At 38.1% G+C, this 20,205-nt stretch overlaps 1 protein-coding gene across 1 annotated transcript; it reads right to left on the reverse strand.

Annotated features, from left to right (window-relative positions):
- Positions 1–6,780: 6,780 nt before the first annotated feature.
- Positions 6,781–8,555, reverse strand: LOC140891928 (class V chitinase-like). The gene is made up of 2 exons (XM_073300627.1): positions 7,359–8,555; positions 6,781–7,004 (listed from the first exon to the last, which is right to left on the reverse strand). Exons 1-2 carry the CDS (start codon positions 8,440–8,442, stop codon positions 6,982–6,984), a joined length of 1,107 nt encoding a protein of 368 aa, XP_073156728.1. The 5' UTR covers positions 8,443–8,555; the 3' UTR covers positions 6,781–6,981.
- Positions 8,556–20,205: the final 11,650 nt, after the last annotated feature.

Genomic DNA, 20,205 nt, shown 5'->3' on the forward strand with positions numbered 1-20,205 from the left:
CCGGGCTTATATAATGCCAAGGGCTTATATATGCCTTGGGCTTATGATGGGTGCCGGGGCCTGGAACCTCCCGGGCTTATATATGCCTTAGGCTTATGATGGGTGCCGGGGCCTGAAACCTCCCGGGCTTATATAATGTCAAGGGCTTATATATGCTTCGGGCTTATGATGGGTGCCGGGGCCTGGAACCTCCCGGGCTTATATAATGTCAAGGGCTTATATATGCCTTAGGCTTATGATGGGTGCCGGGGCCTGGAATCTCTCGGGCTTATATAATGGAAATCCTTCTTTCATGATAAAACTCCTTCATTAATAAAACATTGAATACAAATCATTACACAAAATACTTCTTCAAATGTAAAGCATTCCATGGTCGCTTGAGGGAGCGTCCCTGGCCATCTTGTAGGTACCAAGTATTAGCACCGAATTTTCTGATAAGCTTATATGGTCCCTCCCATCGGGCATCTAGCTTCCCTACTTCCCCTGCTGGATTAACTCTTTTCAACACAAATTCTCCTTCTTGGAATTCCCGAGGCCTGACCTTCTGATTATAGGCTCTCATCACCCGAGCTCTGTAGGCCTCCATTCTACGAGCCGCCTTCTCTCTTCGTTCTTCAATGAGATCCAATTCTTGTGCCCGGGCTCCTTCGTCTGTGTCCTCATATGCTTTAATCCGAGCTGAAGGCTGTCCGATCTCTACTGGCAAAATAGCCTCCGACCCATATACCAGGCTAAAAGGTGATTCTTGTGTTGCAGTGTGTGGAGTGGTGCGATAGGCCCATAACACACTCGGGATCTCTTCAACCCAATCTTTCCCCATTCCATGCAATCGCGCCTGTAAAGATCGAACAATAGTACGATTGGTTATCTCTGTTTGGCCATTACTTTGAGGATAGGCGACCGAGGTGAAAACCTGCTTAATGCCCATCTCGGCACACTAGTCTGCCAATTTTTGGCCCTGAAATTGCCTGTCATTATCCGAGACCAGCTTTCTCGGTAGCCCAAATCGACATACTATGCTTTTCCATAAAAACTTCATCACCTCGGCCTCTGTTATTTTCGCCAAAGGCTCTGCCTTCACCCACTTGGAAAAATAATCAACAGCTACCAACAAGAACTTTTTCTGTGCCCGGGCTAGTGGAAAAGGTCCCACTATGTCCAGACCCCATTGATCAAAGGGGCAGGATGCCCATATCGGATTCAAGTTGCTTGCCGGGCTATGCTGTATGTTTCCGAACCTCTGACATCCTTCACAAGACCGGAAAATCTTGGATGCGTCTGCCTGCATAGTGGGCCACCAGTATCCTGACAGCAACACCCTTCGGACCAGACTCATAGACCCTCCATGGTTTTCACAATATCCCTCGTGCACTTCCCGCAAGACATATTCGGTTTCTCCTTCCCCCAAATATTTGAGAAAAGGGCCCTGGTAGGAACGCCTATACAGGCTTCCTCCCAAGATAGCAAACCTGGCTGCCTGTCTTCGTATGATCCGGGCTCGTCCTTTGTCCTCCAGGAGGTTCCCCTGAGTTAGGTACTTGACAATCGGGGCCTTCCATGTGTTTACTTGGAGGACCGGCTCCCAGGCTTCTATGGCAGCCACCGTTTCCCTTTGCATAAGGGATTCTCTACTATCATCTTCCCCCGTGGTCGCTCTTTTAGCCAAGGCGTCTACTTCCATATTTTCTTCCCGGGGTATCTGCTCTATACTCCAAGTGTTGAAACTGGTTCCGAGCTCTTCAATCATCTTACAATATTTTATCAATTTCTCGTCTCGAGTACAGAAGGTTTTGTTTACTTGCTGAACAACCAACTGAGAGTCAGAATAAATTATGATATGACTTACCCCGACATCCCGGGCTCGTTGCATCCCAGCTATCACAGCCTCGTATTCAGCTTCGTTGTTGGAGGCCTGGAAGTCTAGCTTCACGGCTATCTCAATCTTCTCTTGGGCAGGTGAGATCAGGATGATCCCCACACCACTGCCTCCAACACCACTTGCTCCATCTACAAAAACCCTCCATACTTCCTCTTGGCAAAAAACGGCCACCTCTGTCAAAAAATCAGATAAAGCCTGGGCTTTGATGGCCTTACGTGGCTGTTACTCAATATCATATTCTCCTAATTCCACCGACCATTTCACGAGTCTCCCCGAGGCATCTGGATGAGTCATAATGCGCCCCAGGAGGCTATTAGTAAGAACAGTTACCGGGTGAGACAAGAAATAAGGTCTCAATTTCCGGGCCGTTATTACTAGAGCCAAGGCCATCTTCTCAATCTCCGTATATCTAACTTCCGCCCCCTTCAAAGAATGGCTGACGTAGTACACAGGCCTCTGATCTCCCTTTTCCTCTTTTATCAAGACAGTGCTGACCGCCTTTTCTGTAGTGGATAGATATATCCACAATCGTTCTCCTGGTTCCGGCTTAACCAAGATAGGCAAGCTAGCCAGATGCTCCTTCAACTCCTGAAAGGCCTGCTCGCATTGCTCAGTCCAGCCAAACCTCTGGGCTTTACGCAACACTTGGAAAAAATGATAGCTGCGATGAGCTGATCGAGCTATAAACCGAGCCAGGGCTGTAATCCGGCCGGTTAATCGCTGTACCTCCTTAATAGATGTTGGTGAAGGCATTTCCCGCAACAGCTTCACTTTTTCAAGGTTGACTTCTATCCCCCGTTCAGTGACCATGAACCCCAGAAACTTGCCACTTTTCACCCCAAACATACACTTGGCCGGGTTCAATTTGATCCCATATCGCCGAACTGTCGCAAAGGTTTCCTCCAAGTCGGGTAAGAAACTATCCCGGGTCCTGGAATTCACCAATATATCATCCACATATACCTCCACATTTCGACCCACCTGTTCCCGGAACACTCGTCCATCATCCGCTGATACGTAGCTCCTGCATTTTTCAAACCAAATGGCATCACTACGTAGCAGAAAGTACCTCCCGAGGTGACAAAGCTGACTTTGTCTTGATCTTCCAGGGCTAAAGGAATTTGATGATAGCCCTGGTATGCATCCATGAAGCTCAGCAACTCACACCCGGATGTGGAGTCCACCAACTGGTCAATTCGGGGCAAAGGGTAGCAATCTTTGGGACATGATTTATTTAAATCCCGGAAATCCACACACATTCTCCACTTCCCCGTAGCCTTTGGTACTAGCACTACGTTGGACAACCAAGTAGGAAATTGAATTTCCTTGATGTGCCGGCCCGCAGTAGCTCTTGAACCTGCTCCGCTATCACCTTATCCTTCTCGGCCCCAAAATGCCTCTTCTTTTGTAAGACAGGTCAGGAACCCGGGCTGATGTTTAATTTGTGTTCTGCCACCCGAGATGAAACTCCCACCAAATCACCCTGAGCCCAGGCGAACACATCCTTATTCTGAATGAGGCAGCCTCTCAATGCTTCAATCAACCATGCGTCTAAATCCCGAGCTATTTTAACAGACTTCCCTGTTTGCCCGGGCTCTATCTCTACCTCTTCATACTCGCTTTTTGATTCCTCCACAGAACAAACTTCTCTTCCCCCCAAGGCTCCTTCCTTTCCATTCTGTTTTGCCCTCTTGTAGTCTATCTTCACTGTCTCGGCATAGCATTTTCGAGAGGAAGGCTGATCTCCTCGAACTTCTCCGACCTTATCTCCCACTGGGAATTTGATCTTTTGATGGTAAGCTGAGGCTACGGCTTTGAAAGAGTTCATAGCCGGCCTACCCAAGATGACATTATAGGAAGAAGGTGCTTCCACTAATGTGAATCTTGTCATGACCGTCCTCTTCTCATCTCCTGATCCCAAGGTGATAGGCAGCAACATTTCCCCTTGGGGTTGGACAGTGTGCCCGGCAAAACCATACAAGGCGGTTTTTACCGGGCTCAACTCATACCCCTGCAAATCCATCTGCTCGAATGCTTCTTGAAAAAGGACATTCACTGAGCTTCCCGAGTCAACGAACACCCTTCGAACATCATAATTGGCGATCCGAGCTTGTATAAGCAAGGCGTCATTATGGGGTAAGTTTACTCCCTCCAGGTCTTGAGGTCCAAATGTGATGATTGGCCCCGCACCCTGCCTTCCTTCCTCCACCCCTAAACTTTCCCTCCGACTCCAGGCCTTCCTAGCCCGGTTGGAATCTCCATCCGTAGATCCTCCCAATATCATGTTAATGATACCTTTGGCTGGCCCGTCCCCAGATGTTTTGTCTTTTTTTGCATGATCCATTTCTTGTTTCCCTTTTTCCCGAGAGCTGGTGGCATCCCGGGGAGGAATCGACGTTTGTGACCCCCGAAACCAAGGCACGCTTCAGGGCTTTTTTGGGACCGGCCTACCATCTCTAACATAAGGCAGTTGGTGTCTTTGCTGCAGAGTTCGGCACTCACTGGTGTCATGAGTGCACTCTTGATGAAGTGCACAGTACTTCCAGAGTTTCTCCTTAGAAACAGGGGCCTGCGTGTCTACCCTTTCTTCACACATATGAACATCCTTATCTCGGGTCCCTCGGTATGGAGCATATCGGGACAATCGCCCCATGGGATCATGGTTCTCTCTACTTCTTCCTTGTTCCCGGCCTCCCTCCCGCCGGGCCACCTCCTTTTTCTGCCTCTGAGCTTCCTCCATGTTAATGTATTTTTCAGCCCGAGCCAGCAAATCTTCGAAGGTCCGGGGTGCTTTTTTCACTAGTGATTTGAAAAATTCCCCTTCCCGAAGACCTTGAGTGAAAGCCGTGATCTTGGTCTCCTGGGCACAAGTCGGGACCTCCAAAGCAATTTTGTTAAACCTTTTGATATAGGTTCGTAAAGACTCCTCTCCTGACTGCTTTGCTTCAAAAAGGCTATAGGCAGTTTTCCTATACCTCTTGCTACTGCCGAAGTGCTGCAAAAACACTTGCTTGAATTCTGCAAATGATTGAACACTCTGGGGCTCCAACTTCTCAAACCATCTTTGGGCAGAATCCACCAAAGTGGTTAGGAAGACTTTGCATTTGATCTTATCTCCATAGCAATGTAACATGGCTACATTTTCAAACCGAGTCAGGTGCTCCTCTGGGTCTGTGCTCCCATCGTATTCCCGAATTTTAGCCGACTTGTAATTCAGTGGCAAGGGTTCCTCTATCACCTCCTGTGAAAAAGGGAAACCCCGGAATTTTGATAGGGCAAGCCATTTGGGAACCCCCCTCCTCCAACTTCTGTACCTTTCTCCTGAGCTCATGCAACTCATCTGCCATGGACGGCTGTATTGAGTGCATCCAAGAGCTTTCTTCTTCTTCTCCTTCTTGAACCTGGGCAGTAGGGTTTGGATTACCCTGATTCCCTTCTTCCTCTACTGTTATGTCCTTTGATTGTGGCTTCTTTGCAGCTATCAACGACTTTCGTACCACATCTTGGACAAATGATTCTAACTGCTCCAAGGGAATGGTAATATTCCGTCCTGGCTGATGGTCTCCAGGTAATGTTTGATCATGAGAAGCTATATCTACGTCTATAGAACAAGCTTTCCCACAGACGGCGCCAATGATGATGGTTTGTAAAACCAGAGCCCGGGCTATCAGGGTAGTGTTGTGGGCCTGACGTGGTGACCGGGCTAATGGAAGTAATATACGAGCTGCCCTTCCTTAATCAAGATGATCTGCACACCAAGGAAGGGAATAAAAAACACGTTAGTGGGGCGTCGGAGGAGTTTCCGGCGGGGCCACTCCGATGCTTAAGTTAGACTTAGAAATAGAGTGGGCTTTTTAGAGAAATGAGTATAGTGCTTTGGAAGTTTAGATGAACATACCTCTACAAATATCTGTGACCAGGTATTTAAAGGCCTTGAAGTGAGAGTGTTACTCCGCAATTCCTGGGTAGTGGCCACGATCTGGATCGTGGGTGCGGTAGTTGCCCATGTTTGCCTGTCACGTACGATGAACCCGAAAAGCTCGGGTTGATGATAATCGTGGGGATCATGCCCCTAAAACACGGGCTTTATATAAGTCCTGCAGACCTGATTTTCCGGGCTCCTGAGGCTACTGGGCTGCCTTAATACGGCCCTACTACTCCGGGGCATTCGTGGCCTGCCCCCCTGGCTTACCGGGGCATCACTACTCATCCCAAAAATAGTCGGGCTAGAGTCTTACTCGTTGTCCTGACTTACAGTTCCGCCACCCTTGCTTTAATACAATCCTGTAATCACTGACTCTTTATGTCCCTGCTCCCCGGGGCATTCATGGCCCTGCTCCCCTGTCTTGCCGGGGCATCACATATTTTTTTCACCCAATTTGATGTGTTATGGTTGTTATATTCACTTTATGCGAACTTTATTTAATTTATTGTATGCATTTACTAAGACATTATAATATTTCTCATCAAATATTGAAAAGTTCAAATTTATTGTGTTCAAGTTACTCAACTTGATAGGCCAAGTACCATAAAAACAAAAAAACAATCAAGTGAAAATATTATGCTAAAATTATAAATATTGTTCGAGAAGTTAAATTTTCTCTCCTATATTTGCATTTAAAAAGGAGAAAAAATTGGAGAGAGCAACATCCTTATTACATTAAAGATTGATCGTCACATCTTGTTTTTTTTTTAATTGGTGTAACAACTTTTTAAAAATATGTTGAATTAAAAAATCAATTACAATTTGATACATTACCATTAATAGTAATTAACGTAACATAAAAATGTTGGAGAACAACTTTTCTTGATACTCGTGTTTCGAAAAAACTTACTAAGAATTGATTCCTAGCTAGTGTCTTTATGTAAATTCACATGACAAGATCATGTTAGTTGCGAGCTAATAGTAATAGATCAGTTTTATTTCGGATTTCAGAAGCGCGCATTTCTCGGATTTAAACAAAACGTACGTTACGTATATTTACAAGTATTTTATATCGATCCTTTATTTATTCTATTCCTTAATTGCATAATTGGCGGCCGATCGAACTCGTATCACTTATTTCCCCGAAAGAACTCCTTAAACACTCAATAATTAAGCTTCATGCTCCCCATGATTGTTTAGCTGCATCAACACACAAAAAGATCACGAGTGTGAAAAAATATATTATAAACAATATATATATATATGACTTTTCAGCTGCCCAACAATATTTTCGCACCCCGTCCCCGATCACTAAAACTAGATACTGTGTTTTAGTTATGCAAAAAAAAAAAAAACAACTAAAACCCAGGTTTTAGTTGTCGGAGACGAATTGGACATCATTGATTTCGCAGTTGAAAATCTATGTGTATATATATATAAGAATTTTCAACTGCCCAACCATGTTTTCCCACTAGGTCCGCAATGGGTTTTAATAGGCAACTGAGCATTCCTCTATATATATATATGTATATATATTATGATACTTAAAGTAACCTTGTTTAGAAAGAGCCCAGTTGCTATCAACTCCCACATGCCATGCAAAGTACCCAAGCAACCCTTTCTGCTTGGCATACGAAACTTTAGCAGCAACCGACTGAGTGTCGTCGTAACCGATCCACGTCGTCCCCGAGTAGCAGTAATTCGTCACGATCGTGGAGTTGTAGACTACCATCGTACCACCGTTACTGGCAATGAAACTCTTGATTTGGTTGTAACCCATCGCGCCACCGTCTGGTGCGGCAGGCCCCGTCGACGGTGCCAACATGCCATGATTATTGGCATTGGTCAACCGCCAAGCATACCCGTAAAACGGCATCCCGAGTACCAGTTTCTTGGCACCTAAACCCGCCTGTATCCAAGAATTGATCCCATAACTCCCACTCACTTGGGTGGTGGAATCGTACAGCATCGAATGCGAATTCGTGTATCGATACCAAGAAGGATCGTAGAAGTCATACGCCATAGCGTTCACCCAGTCGAGACTCTGGTTGATCGAACTCACGGGGTAGTTCAGCCCGTTCACGCTCGCCGCGTAGTAAAACGCCGCCGTGAGCAGGAGGGCCGCCTTCCCGGAGCTCTGGGCCTCCGTCGCCACCGCGGCGCGCCATTCGGTCAAAAGGGTACCTAAGTTAGTCATATCAGAGGTTGTTTGCGGGTACTCCCAGTCGAGATCGAGCCCGAAAAACCCGTAGGCTCGGGCCAACCTTATGGAAGAATCGATGAAAGATTTTCGCGAGGATGATTGGCTGGCCATCTGAGAAAAGACGGTTCTGTTGGAACTTCCGCCGCCGATGGACAAAAGGGTTTTGACGGAAGGATTTTTGAGCTGGACTGTGGTTGTGAACTGGTAGAAAGAAGCATTGTTGGCGGAAGAAATGGTGACTTGTTTGGTTTGGGAATCGAGATCCGCGAAAGCGCAGAATATGTGCGTGAAAAGAGACGAGTTGATGTTTGAGGCTGGGAATCCGCTGTCGAGGAACCAGTACACACCATTCACTGCATTTTGTCCCGCACAATATTGCAGTTGGAGGAGATAAAAGACAGAGAAAATTAGGAAGGTCTTCTTTGAGGACGCCATTAAAAGATGAGGATCTTCGTCTGCGTTTTTATAGGGGTGATTATACGATGGGCTAATTGCATACACTACTTTTATCTTGTGAAATCATGAGAATTCTAAAACTTTTTATGACTATAAACCTTTTTTGTTTTCGAATTTTGTGCACAAATATTCCTTTCCAACAAGAGGTAATTGTGTGGTTAAATTTTAAAAACACAGGATGATATATATGCTCAAAATTAAAAAACATAGAAAACTTAATAAATCATTTTGTTTTTATAATGATATTTTCGATCTATTTGAACGAAATGTTCACCAATATTTCAAAATAAAAGAAAAAATTAACTAGTATATGAATCTATGATAGTAAAAAAATCTGGAATTGGAGTTTTATTCGTGCAGGTAACATATCACGTGCTTGACTTTGCATTCGGATACTAGAAGTATAGGCAAAAAAGTTGGGCTATTCTATACTATATATTTTTCGTTAAATTTATTGATATATACGTAAGCTATGCAAAATTAAATATCCTTCAAATTCATCTATTCAACAAAAATATATGTTACATGGAATATTTCTTTCGATTTCGATCGAATCATACAATAAACAACTTTATATATATATATATATATATTAAATATCCTTCAAATTCATCTATTCAACAAAAATATATGTTACATGGAATATTTCTTTCGATTTCGATCGAATCATACAATAAACAACTTTATATATATATATATATATATATATATGATGTCCACCAATCATGTCAACTTCCGTCTCCACCATGTATACTCAACTATTGTACATGGTGGACACAGAAGTTGAGACGTTTGATAGGCAGCTTAGGGTTTTTCCAGTGCACACCAAAGAATATCGGGTCTCACGTCATAAAAAAAAAGATCAAAATCATAAAGTTCGGGTAATTATATATATATATATATTATTTATTTATTTATATATGAGATGTAGATCATCAAGTTGTGTTGTTGGACAAGTTATTGATTATTACCGTACGTGTATAATTGCATCATGGTCCGTGATGATAAAAGCTAGCTAGTTAACAAATTTCCTTCTAGATTATAGGGTAAGTTGCGTATTAGAGAATAGGGATCGGTGAATTAAAGTTTTGGAATTGAATTTCTGCAAAGTTTGACATTTCTCCGACAAGTATATAATTAACTTCACAAAGATATATATGAAGCAAACGTTTTCAATTTGAAACGCAATCGAATTCATGCTTTTGGATTAGTCTTGTGAAAATTTAGCTATTTAATTTCATTTCAATTAGCGATTATTCTACGAGCGTTTTTAATTACTAAAAAAACATGATCCATGGATTTTGACTTGAAAAAAAAAAAATCAGTTGTCAGATTATTTGTCAATTTCTGTTTAATTTAATTGAAATAAAAAATCTCGTGAGATGATTAATATAGTTTCACAAAAGTGATTTGGGTAAATGTTAGTATTCAATCATATTTTAGATTTAATATTACTGTATTATTTTAAATAAAAAGTGTAGTATATATAGGAATTAAAATAATTTACGGGTATAATTTCTTTGTGAAAAACACCAAAATAATCATGTAATTGACTAAGAGTTTTTTTTTTATATATTTAATTGAAAAAAAAATTAAATTGCAAAAATAATTTAAAATAGGGCGTTTTGAGCTGCAAAACACCCTTGCTAACAGCGGACCCTGCAATAAAAAATGCAGGATCTGCTATTGTGTAGAACGGAGCGAACGCTGCCAGCATGTCACATGGGGACTTGCAAAGTCCCCATGTGACACCTTTGTTTTTTTTATTTGTTTTTTAAATAATTAATTATATAATTAATAATGTTTAAAAAAATTATATTTATTAGTATGATCATATTTTTTTTTCAAAATTCTAAATTTCGAATTTGATAATCGGACTGAAAAATTATTAAAAGAAAAAATATAAAATTTACGGTTAAAAAAATTATATTGATTAAATAAATTTACGATTTAACTTAAATTTTGGTCAGTTGAGTTATATATTTATTTTAATCGTTTGAATTTGTGGAGATCCCTCGTTTACGTGAATAAATCAAAAGTAGTTAATTCAAATCTATTTAAACCGAACTGATGCAAAAATATTACAAAATTTCTCAATTCGAATTCAAGCCGAAACAAAATCATCTCGAAAATTAGAATTAAAATTTATGGTTAAAAAATTCAATTGATTAAATAAATTTTTTTGTGATCAGTTATCAACATATTTTGATAAATTTATTTTAATATAAATTTTATTTGTTTCATAAATTTATTTTATATCATATTTTTTAATATAAATTTTAATTTTTTTTATTAAAATTGGTTAGCGGAGTTATTGACTTATTTTAATTCGTTTGGATCTCTGCAAGTTCTTATGAATAGACATAGAGAATTAATTCGGATATATTCCGGTCGGTTCGAGTTCACAATTTTCGAGATGATTTTGTTTCGGCTTGAATTCGTATTGAGAAATTTTATAATAGCATTTTTGCATCAGTTCGATTTAAATAGATTTGAATTAACTACTCTAGATTTATCTACGTAACCGAGGGATCTCCAAAAATCCAAACGATTAAAATAAATATATAACTCCACTGACCAAAATTTAAGTTAAATCGTAAATTTATTTAATCAATATAATTTTTTTAACCGTAAATTTTATGTTTTGTTTTTTTAATAATTTTTAAGTCCGATTATCAAATTCGAAATTTAGAATTTAGAAAAAAAAATGATCATACTACTAAATATAATTTTATTAAAAATTATTAAATATATAATTAATTAATTAAAAAACAAATTTAAAAAAAAACAAAGGTGTCACATGGGACTTGCAAGTCCCCATGTGACATGCTGGCGCGTCCACGCTGCAAATTGCAGCGTCTGCTCTAAACAATAGCGGACCCTGCATTTTTTTATTATAGGGTTCGCTGTTAGCAAGGGCGTTTTGCAGTACTTCTGCAAAACGCCCTATTTCAATTTTTTTTTTGCAATTTAATTTTTTTAAAAATTAAATATAAAAAAACCCAATTGACTAATGTTGTGTTTGGTTGTTTGCGTAGTCACAATTTTGGTCTTGGTGCAATACATTTATTTTTGGATAAATTCTATTTTTGGTTCGGTAATTAGTACGTTTTATATTTTCACATGAGTTAGAGGCACATTAACTGATGCGGAGGTTAAATCAAGGGATGTGCACGAGCGGCAGAGACCTAAAGGAGGGAGCAACATGAACAAACACACAGAGCATACCCCACAATATTTCAGCAAAGATTATGTTCCACACGAGGATCAAACCCGCAACGATGTAGAATCTCTTCCCACGTCACCTCAGGCATTACTAACTCATCTATGCCCCTGTGGACATAAATTTGCATTTTTTGTTTTATAACTTGCATGTATCTTTTTTCTATTTTGGAACTTGTTACAATAAATTTTTATTTTCAGTTATATAATTTAGCTTGTATATGTTTTTTATTTTTTTTACATGTATTGTTTTCCCCCCAATTTTAGCTTCTTTTTTTTTTTTTTGTCGGCACACAATGGATTGGATGAAAAAAAATACAAGTTAGAGAACAAAAAATTAACATTTATCATAACATGACCAAAAAAAATACAAATTCATTTTAATAGATCAAAAGTGAAAAGAGTGTAAATTGTACAATAAAAAAAATTTAAACTTCGTTTGGACGAGTACTTATAAAATGTTTTTCAAAAAAAAAAATAAAATATTTTAAATATTATTTTAATAATAAATATGTGTTTAAACAAATATTCTATAAAGATATTTTAAAATTTCAAAAGTAATATTGTTCGTCTTTGCCTTTTATAGTTCAATTCTAAAAATATCTAAAAACACTTCTCAATTGTTTTTTAAAACTATAAATGGAGAACACTTTTTTAAAAAAACATTTCAAAACCATTTATAAAAATCTTGTCTAAACACATACTTTAAGTTTTTTTTTTTACTTATAAACACTAAAAACATTTTTAAAGTACACGTCTAAACAAAACCATAAATTTTATTTTTGCCCAAATAATTATATAACAAATGACATGTTATTAATCTCTAGCCTCATGTCAGCAATATACGATGTCATGTGTCATTAACATAATAATATTTGACATCATAGGATTCATAACACTCTTATATCGGCATAGCTTTGCGTCTTAATTAATCACGAGCCCACTTAAATTAACTTAAAATACATAAAAGAGACGATTGATGATTTTTTTGAAGGGACAAATTTGATTTTATTTAAAATTATACATAAAAATCAATTTCAATTTCTTGTAAACTTAATGATATCAATTTTTTTAAGTGACTCTTTAATGTGTTTATATTTCAATTTTGTGTGAACTTATGTGAACTAAATAACTAATTACGAGCCCACTTAAATTAAATTAAAATTAAAATAAACAAAAGGGACAATTGAATGGATTTCCGGGACAAAGTTGAGTTTATTTAAATTTATACATAATGCTGGGGTGCAATAATTGTTCCTGTTGGATAGAGTGGTCGAACCATGACGTTTGAGCTGCTGTACGGTTTAAAAGATTTGAGTTGCACCATTACCACCAACTATAACTTTTGGCAAACCGGCAAGCGCTCGGTCCTACACTTAAAAACTAAATTCAATTTCTTGTAAACTTAATTATATAAAATTTTTAAATGATTCTTAATTCTTAAATGTGTTCGTAGTTCAATTTTGTGTGAACTTAATTATATATCCTTACTCGTTGCATTTAATGAACCACGTGGTACCTCACTTGGTCGTATGGTAATTATATTGGAATATTTTGTTTCCGTTTCTAACAAGACTTTGTTCAAAATGAAACCCTTTTTTTTCCCAACCCATTAACGAACCAGAATTTTCTGTCGTAGGTGACGTGAATGAGAGGAAACTTGATGCATCAAATTTTCTTCGTCAATGTACAATTGTAATTTGTATCTTAGAAATATAATAGATTAATATATTAGTTAGGTTATAAAGTTTCAGTTCAATCCAATTGGATCGTTGACTTTATACGTTAACTCGGACACAAAAAATTAATGTGTCGATACTCGATAGAATAGAAAAAAAAAATTTGTAAAGTGACTCGTGGCATGCATACATGCATACACACACAAATCTATATATAAATATATATTAGTGAAAGGAGTTCACTTGTTATATATTAAAAAAATGTTTTTTTATTATTATTTTAAAAGTTTTTAGAAGTTTTTTATAATTAATTAGCTGCATCAATATTATCACTCTCATCCCAAATGTTCCAAATCCGATGCTAATGTAGGAATTTCGTCCAACTAGTCTCCGAAATGTAATATAAAATTGTTTTCCAAGCCTTGACTAATAGATTGAGACCTCTGATTGCAGGCCTCATTGATGAAACTCAGATTGTGTTCGTCTCAGGCCGCTTGATATCGAATAACATCATTCTCGGATTTGAAACTATGCATTGGATGCGTAACAGAAAAAAAAAAAAGGTAAATATGGATATGCAGCTTTGAAATTAGATATGAGTAAGCCATGTGACAGAGTGAAGTGAAAATTATATTCCTAGAAACAATCATGCTTAAGATGGGCTTCTGCGCATAATGGATTGAGAAGATTATGCGATGTATTTTGAGAGTCAGCCACTCATTTGCTCTGAATAATCAAGTGGTGGGAAATCTTAAGCCAAGTCGGGGAATCTGTCAAGGAGACCCCCTTTCTCCCTATTTATTTAATGTGTATGCCCAGGGCTTATCGTCGATATCGATGTTGATGGAGTTACGTTTGAGGTGAGGGAGAGATTCAAAAGGGTTCGAGTTGCGTCTTGTGGCCCAGTTTTAACACACTTATTTTTTGCTGACGATAGCTTAGTCTTCTTTAAAGCGACTGACGAGGACTGTACTAGTGTGGCCGAGTGCTTGGGCGCATACGAAAAACATCAGGTCAGGTGATAACTTTTGAAAAATCAGCTCTCTCCTTCACCCCAAAAATTTGTTAATAGAATCTTCATAATCACTTATTTTTAGAGGTTGCAAATACTACCTAAATATGCACTTACTATTCCGGTAGTTCAAGGCCACAAGATTTATCTTGGCCTCCCAACTTTTTCACTATGAAGCCAGAAATTCCAGTTTGGGTACTTATTGGAAAGGGTCTCTCGTTTAATCAAAGGATGGGAGAGTAAATTTTTCCCAGTAGGGGGAAAGGAAATCCTGTTCAAATCAATGATGCACGCCATCCCGACATATGCCATGTCATGCTTTCGTATCCCTAAGACAACCTGCGCTTCTATAGAGTAAAAATGTGCTGACTTCTGGTGGGATGTCGAGAACGAGATGAGGAAGTTGCACTGGAAAACGTGGGATTTCCAGTGCAACTTCCTAAGAGCCTTGATGGACTTGGTTTTTAAAAACTGAAGACATTTAATAAAAGGGTCAGTATTCGGTAAAGAGTGGCTATGGCGCTGGGATTGGGGCCGAGGATCCTCCTGAGCACCACTCAACTAAATCAGTGGTGCAAAATTGGTGGCGGTCCCTCTCTCTACCCCCGAAGATCCGTGTTGAAAGGATAATTATTCCTTGATATCTTTTCATGTTTTGAAAGATTATAATATTGTGTTTTGCCTTTCTAGAATTGTTAGTTAAAATTGTGTTTCTTATCTATATGTTTGATATATTTTAAACTAGAAATAGTTTTGATTTGAATTGAGATAATATAATATTCCTAGATTTAAAATATGGTTTCTTGGACTTGAAGTTTAAATCTTTTTAAATATCTTATTTAATTGGTTGAGATATTTTAAATAGGAATTATTTTATATTGAATCATAGAATAAGATATTCATATATCTTAAATAGCTTAAATATTTACTTGATTATTTTTTAGGAGATATTATGCACTTATCATAATATATCTTTATCTCCTAACTTAATATTATTTCCTTATCTTTATAGATTGGTTCAAGTTTGAAAGGAAATATGATCAAGTCTTTTTGGAGATAAGCTGACACGCTTAAATAGAAGAAGAGGGTGTAGAGATTGGGGCGGCTTGAAGAAAACGAGAGAGAGCGCAGAAAATATAGATCAAGCCGTGATGAGAATTTCAGCGTACAAAATAAAAGAGAGAGACGAGAGAGCTTAAGTGTAGAAGACAAGGAACTCGACTTTCTGGAGTGCTTTCACGTTGAAGAGTCCTTGTCTATTTGTTGAAGTTATTTTTCGTAGATGCCGTGAAGAGTTTGAGAGCATGTTGATTGAGGATTGAAGATCGAAGATTGAAAGCCTTTTTGCTCTCGTGTTTTGGCATCTAGGGCCAACTCTATTCTCTTGATTTTTTTGTCTACCTTCAGTAGACTTTTAGGAGTTGGTTTATTTGTTTTATTCTTTATTTTCTCTCATGTTTTGAGAAAATTGATTTTTACAATAATTCACTAGTTTTAGGGTTTGTAAAACTCTTTGATTATTTTCTAGTGAAAGTTTTGCCCTGAGGCGCTGCAAGAGTATTTTATACTCTTGCTTAAATATTTGAGTCTGATTTGTTTGGTTGCTTATCTATTTTATTCATGCTTTCAAAAATTCTGATGCATGGTAATCAAGGTGTTATTGAAGATGTTGTCAACACCTAGTGACAACATCTGAATATATTTGTATGTGTAACTTTTTATTACTTTAGTAATTGTGCATATTTACTCTTGAGTATTTTTATTGTTGGTTTGCTGTTACTATTCACGTTTTAATATTTCCGCTACATGTTGTGTAGGATGTTGTCAACACCTAGTGACAACATCTGATTCTGATAATTTTTATGAACCATGATATCCCTTACACGTGGTATCAGAGCCTACTCTTGATACACTAAGAGCTGATTCTGGATTATTTTTTCAGGAATATTATGGAGTCAACAACAGCAAACTCATTCTTCAAACCTCAAGAAGTCTTTGAATCGGATTTGGGAGATGACTCGTTGTCACTCATCACAAAGAAGTTTGGTGATTATCTAAAGAAGATGAGAGAGACAAAGAAGACCGATCAGAAACTCAAAGCTCCACTTTTTCCGGCTGCTAACAAAACTCTGAAAAGAGGCGGGTCTGATCAATCATCAAGGAAGTTTCCTGATCCTCAAAAGCCTCTACTTATGCTGTAAGGAAAGAAAAAGCCTACTACAAAGAAGATTGACACGGTGCAATGTCATGAATGTCAAGGCTATGGTCCTTTTGCCAATGAATGTGCAAACAAGTTTCGGAAAGTGATGAACACATCTTTGAGTGGTGAATATTCTGAAGAAGGTAAAGAACAGAATGAAGAAGAAAGCCACACATCCCTGGCAGCATTGATGGAAAGAAAGAAGCTGATGCAAGTCAATCCTTTAGATGTTGCCGCAGGTGTTGCCACACCTGGCCGCAACATCTCCCAAAGGTCAGTATGTTTAAATTCTTTTACTACTGATAATGTGAATAATTCTGATGCAGGTGATGAAAGAATGTCTCTGGAAGATGTGCGAATGCAATATGAAGAGTTATATGCTGACTGGGTTGAACGAAATAAGAAGAACACTTTTTTTTCAAGAGAAAATTCTGATTTGAAGGCTGATATATCAAGACTTAAAGTTATGCTGAGTAAGAAGAATCTGAAATTAAGTCAAGTTAAGGATGAACTCATGAAAGCTAAGGCTACATTGGCTAAATTCAATTCAAGCACAACCAAGCTTGATTCTTTGCTCATGATGGGAAGAGATGGTAAGGCTGGACTAGGTTTTGAGAACAGTAAATTTGAGATTGGTGAATGCTCAAAAGGGCCGGTGTTTGTCAAGGAAGTAGCTGTTCAGAAAGATCAACCAAAAAGGTCACATCCACCGATCCTCCAAAACCAAAGCCACAACCTACTGCTCATGTAAAGCCCAGAAGGAAAGGTAAGTATGTTTGTCATTACTGTCATAGACCTGGTCATATCAAACCATACTGTTTTAAGCTGCAGGAAGACTACAAATATAGATCTACACCGAAGGTATTGCCTAAGGTGTTGCCAACACCTTTCCACAACATCTTCAGAAACAGATCTACTGTAAGACAGGTTTGGGTACCAAAAGCTGATATTCAATGTCATATGATTTATACTGCTTTGAGGACTAATGTTTCAGGTGCTTGGTAATTTGATAGCGGTAGCTCACATCATATGACAGGTTCTAGGAAGTTTCTCATAGATTATGTTGAACAAAAGAGTGGGAAAGTGACTTATGAAGGAGGTTCAAAGGGAATTATCGTAGGAAAAGGCACACTGGATGTTGCTGGTTTGCCTAAGCTTCACAACGTGCTACATGTTAAAGGACTAACTGCAAATTTAATAAGCATTAGCCAGCTTTGTGATGACAACTTGCATGTGCAGTTTGATAAGAAATCATGCAAAGTGTTTGATAGTTCTAACATGTGTGTTATGACAGGTACGAGGTCATCTGATAATCGCTACCAATTTGGAGAAGAGATGGTTTTTACACATACAAAGATGGATGAATTTAACCTTTGGCATCGGAAGTTGGGACATGAAAACTTCAAGAATTTGAAGAACTTAAGTAAGTTTGATGCTGTTAGAGGTATTCCTAATCTAAAATCTGGAATTCCATTTGTTTGTAAGGCATGTCAAAAAGAAGCAGACCAGGGTGTTACATCAGATATTGCCAACATCTGAGACAACACTCTGTCTTCAGCTTGTACATATGGACTCGTTGGATCTAATGGATATGGAAAGCTGTGGAGGTAATAAATATTCTGTTGTTTGTGTAGATGATTTTTCACTATATACTTGGGTAAGATTTGTGAAAGAAAAATCAGATATATTTGATGTTTTTAAGAATTTGCTCACAAGGATTGTGAATCTTCACAACTTGAAGGTGACCAGAATTCTCACTGATTATGGTAAGGAGTTCGAAAACTTTTCTTTTGAGAATTGATGTGGTAAGAAAGGTATTTCTCATGAATTCTCTGCTCTCAAAACCCCACAACATAATGAATTTGTTGAAAAGAAGAATATAACTTTGCAAGATATGGCTAGAGTGATGTTAAGTTCTGAAAATATCTCAAAACATTTTTGGGCAGAAGCCTTAATCACAACACGTCACATTTTAAATTGAGTATACTTGAGGAATGGTTCTACTATGACTTCTTATGAAACTCTCATGGGAAAGAGGCCGAACCTTAAGTACTTTCTTGTTTTTGGCTGTGTATGTTACGTTTTGAATGATATTGATCATTTTGCAAAGTTTGATGCTAAAAGTGACAAGTGTTTGTTCTTAGGTTATTCTTCGGATATTCAAGTTTACATGATGTTTAACTTAAGAACTCGAACAATTTTTGAGTCTATTAATGTTGTATTTGATGATTTTGCAGATCTAAAAAAGAAAATAGCTGAGGATGAAGTTGATGATATGCTGGATAAATCTGGAAATTCAGATGTTGACCAAGGAGTGTTGCTAACACCTCCGACAACACCTCCTGCTGAGATTCCAGAAAAAAAAGTTGAAAAGCCTACTGATGAGAATATTGATGAGGACAGTGAGATAAACGAAGCTGAAAAGAATGTTCCAAGCAGAATTCAGAAGAATCATCCAACCTCACAAGTAATTGGAGATATGCAAACCCGAAGGAAAGAAAATATGGATTATCGAAATACGACTGGACTAATTTGCATGAGCTCCATGTTTTTCACAGGTAAGATTTTCATGATTTGTGTCAAACAATGAACCCAAAAAGGTTGGCACTGTATGGATTGTAGCAAGCACCACGTGCATGGTATGGAAGATTAATCAAATACTTGCTCAATCTTGGATTCAAAAGAGGTGTGGTGTGTAAGACATTGTTTGTGCAAAAGTCTCAAGGTAATATTCTTATTTGCCAAGTTTATATGGATAACGTAATCTTTTGTGCTTCTTGTGAAAAACTTGTTGATGAATTTGTGAAGTGCATGTCGTCTAATTTTGAGATGAGTATAGTTGGTGAATTGAATTATTTCTTGGGATTGCAAGTGAAACAAATGCATGGTGGAATCTTTGTGTGTCAAATACAGTATGCTATAAATCTTGTGATAAAGTATTTGAATGAAAATTGTAAAAACATGCATACACCGATGAGGTCAAGTGAAAAACTGTCGAGGGAAGATGTTGCCGAAGGTGTTGACAACACCCTCTACAGAAGCATAATTGGAAGTATCTTGTTTTTTTTGTGCTACTGGGCTAGATATCATGCTTAGGTGAATGTGTACTGTGATAATTCAAGCGTTATTGATATATGCAAAAATCCAGTACAACACTCTCGAACCAAACACATAGACATTTGACATCACTTTATTAGAGATTTGGTCGAGAAAGGCATGATCTGTATTGAGTTTGTTAGAACTGATAACCAATTAGCTGATATTTTCACCAAAGCATTGTATTTCGAGAGATTTTTCAATCTAAGGAAGTCTCTCAATATGTGTGCATTATAGACAGAACTGAGATGTTGTCTGGAGTGTTGCCAACACCCTGCGACAACACCTTTTCATGCATGTGCATCTTTAGGTTCATTAGGCATGTTGCATTCATGCATTCATTCTGTTTTGTGATGTGTTGGATACTTTGTAACCATTGACCAGTTTTCACTCAGGATTCTTTGCAAATTGTTTTACAGTTTAATGAGATTTAATTGAAGAAGAGTTCTGACTAAATCACGAAGTAGTGGAGGGATGTTCGTGTATTCCATGATCCCGTACCAAGTGAAAAGTGATTTCGCAAATTTAGAAAC

The sequence above is a fragment of the Henckelia pumila genome, chromosome 3 (genome assembly GCF_033568475.1).
Source record: "Henckelia pumila isolate YLH828 chromosome 3, ASM3356847v2, whole genome shotgun sequence".
In the NCBI taxonomy this organism is placed as follows: Eukaryota; Viridiplantae; Streptophyta; class Magnoliopsida; order Lamiales; family Gesneriaceae; genus Henckelia; species Henckelia pumila.

Coding starts and splice junctions, on each gene's coding strand:
- LOC140891928 (XM_073300627.1), bottom strand. CDS start 8,442: ATGGCGTCCTCAAAGAAGACCTTCCTAATTTTCTCTGTCTTTTATCTC. Junction 7,005..7,358: donor CTGGGCTCTTTCTAAACAAG/GTTACTTTAAGT, acceptor GTGTTGATGCAG/CTAAACAATCATGGGGAGCA.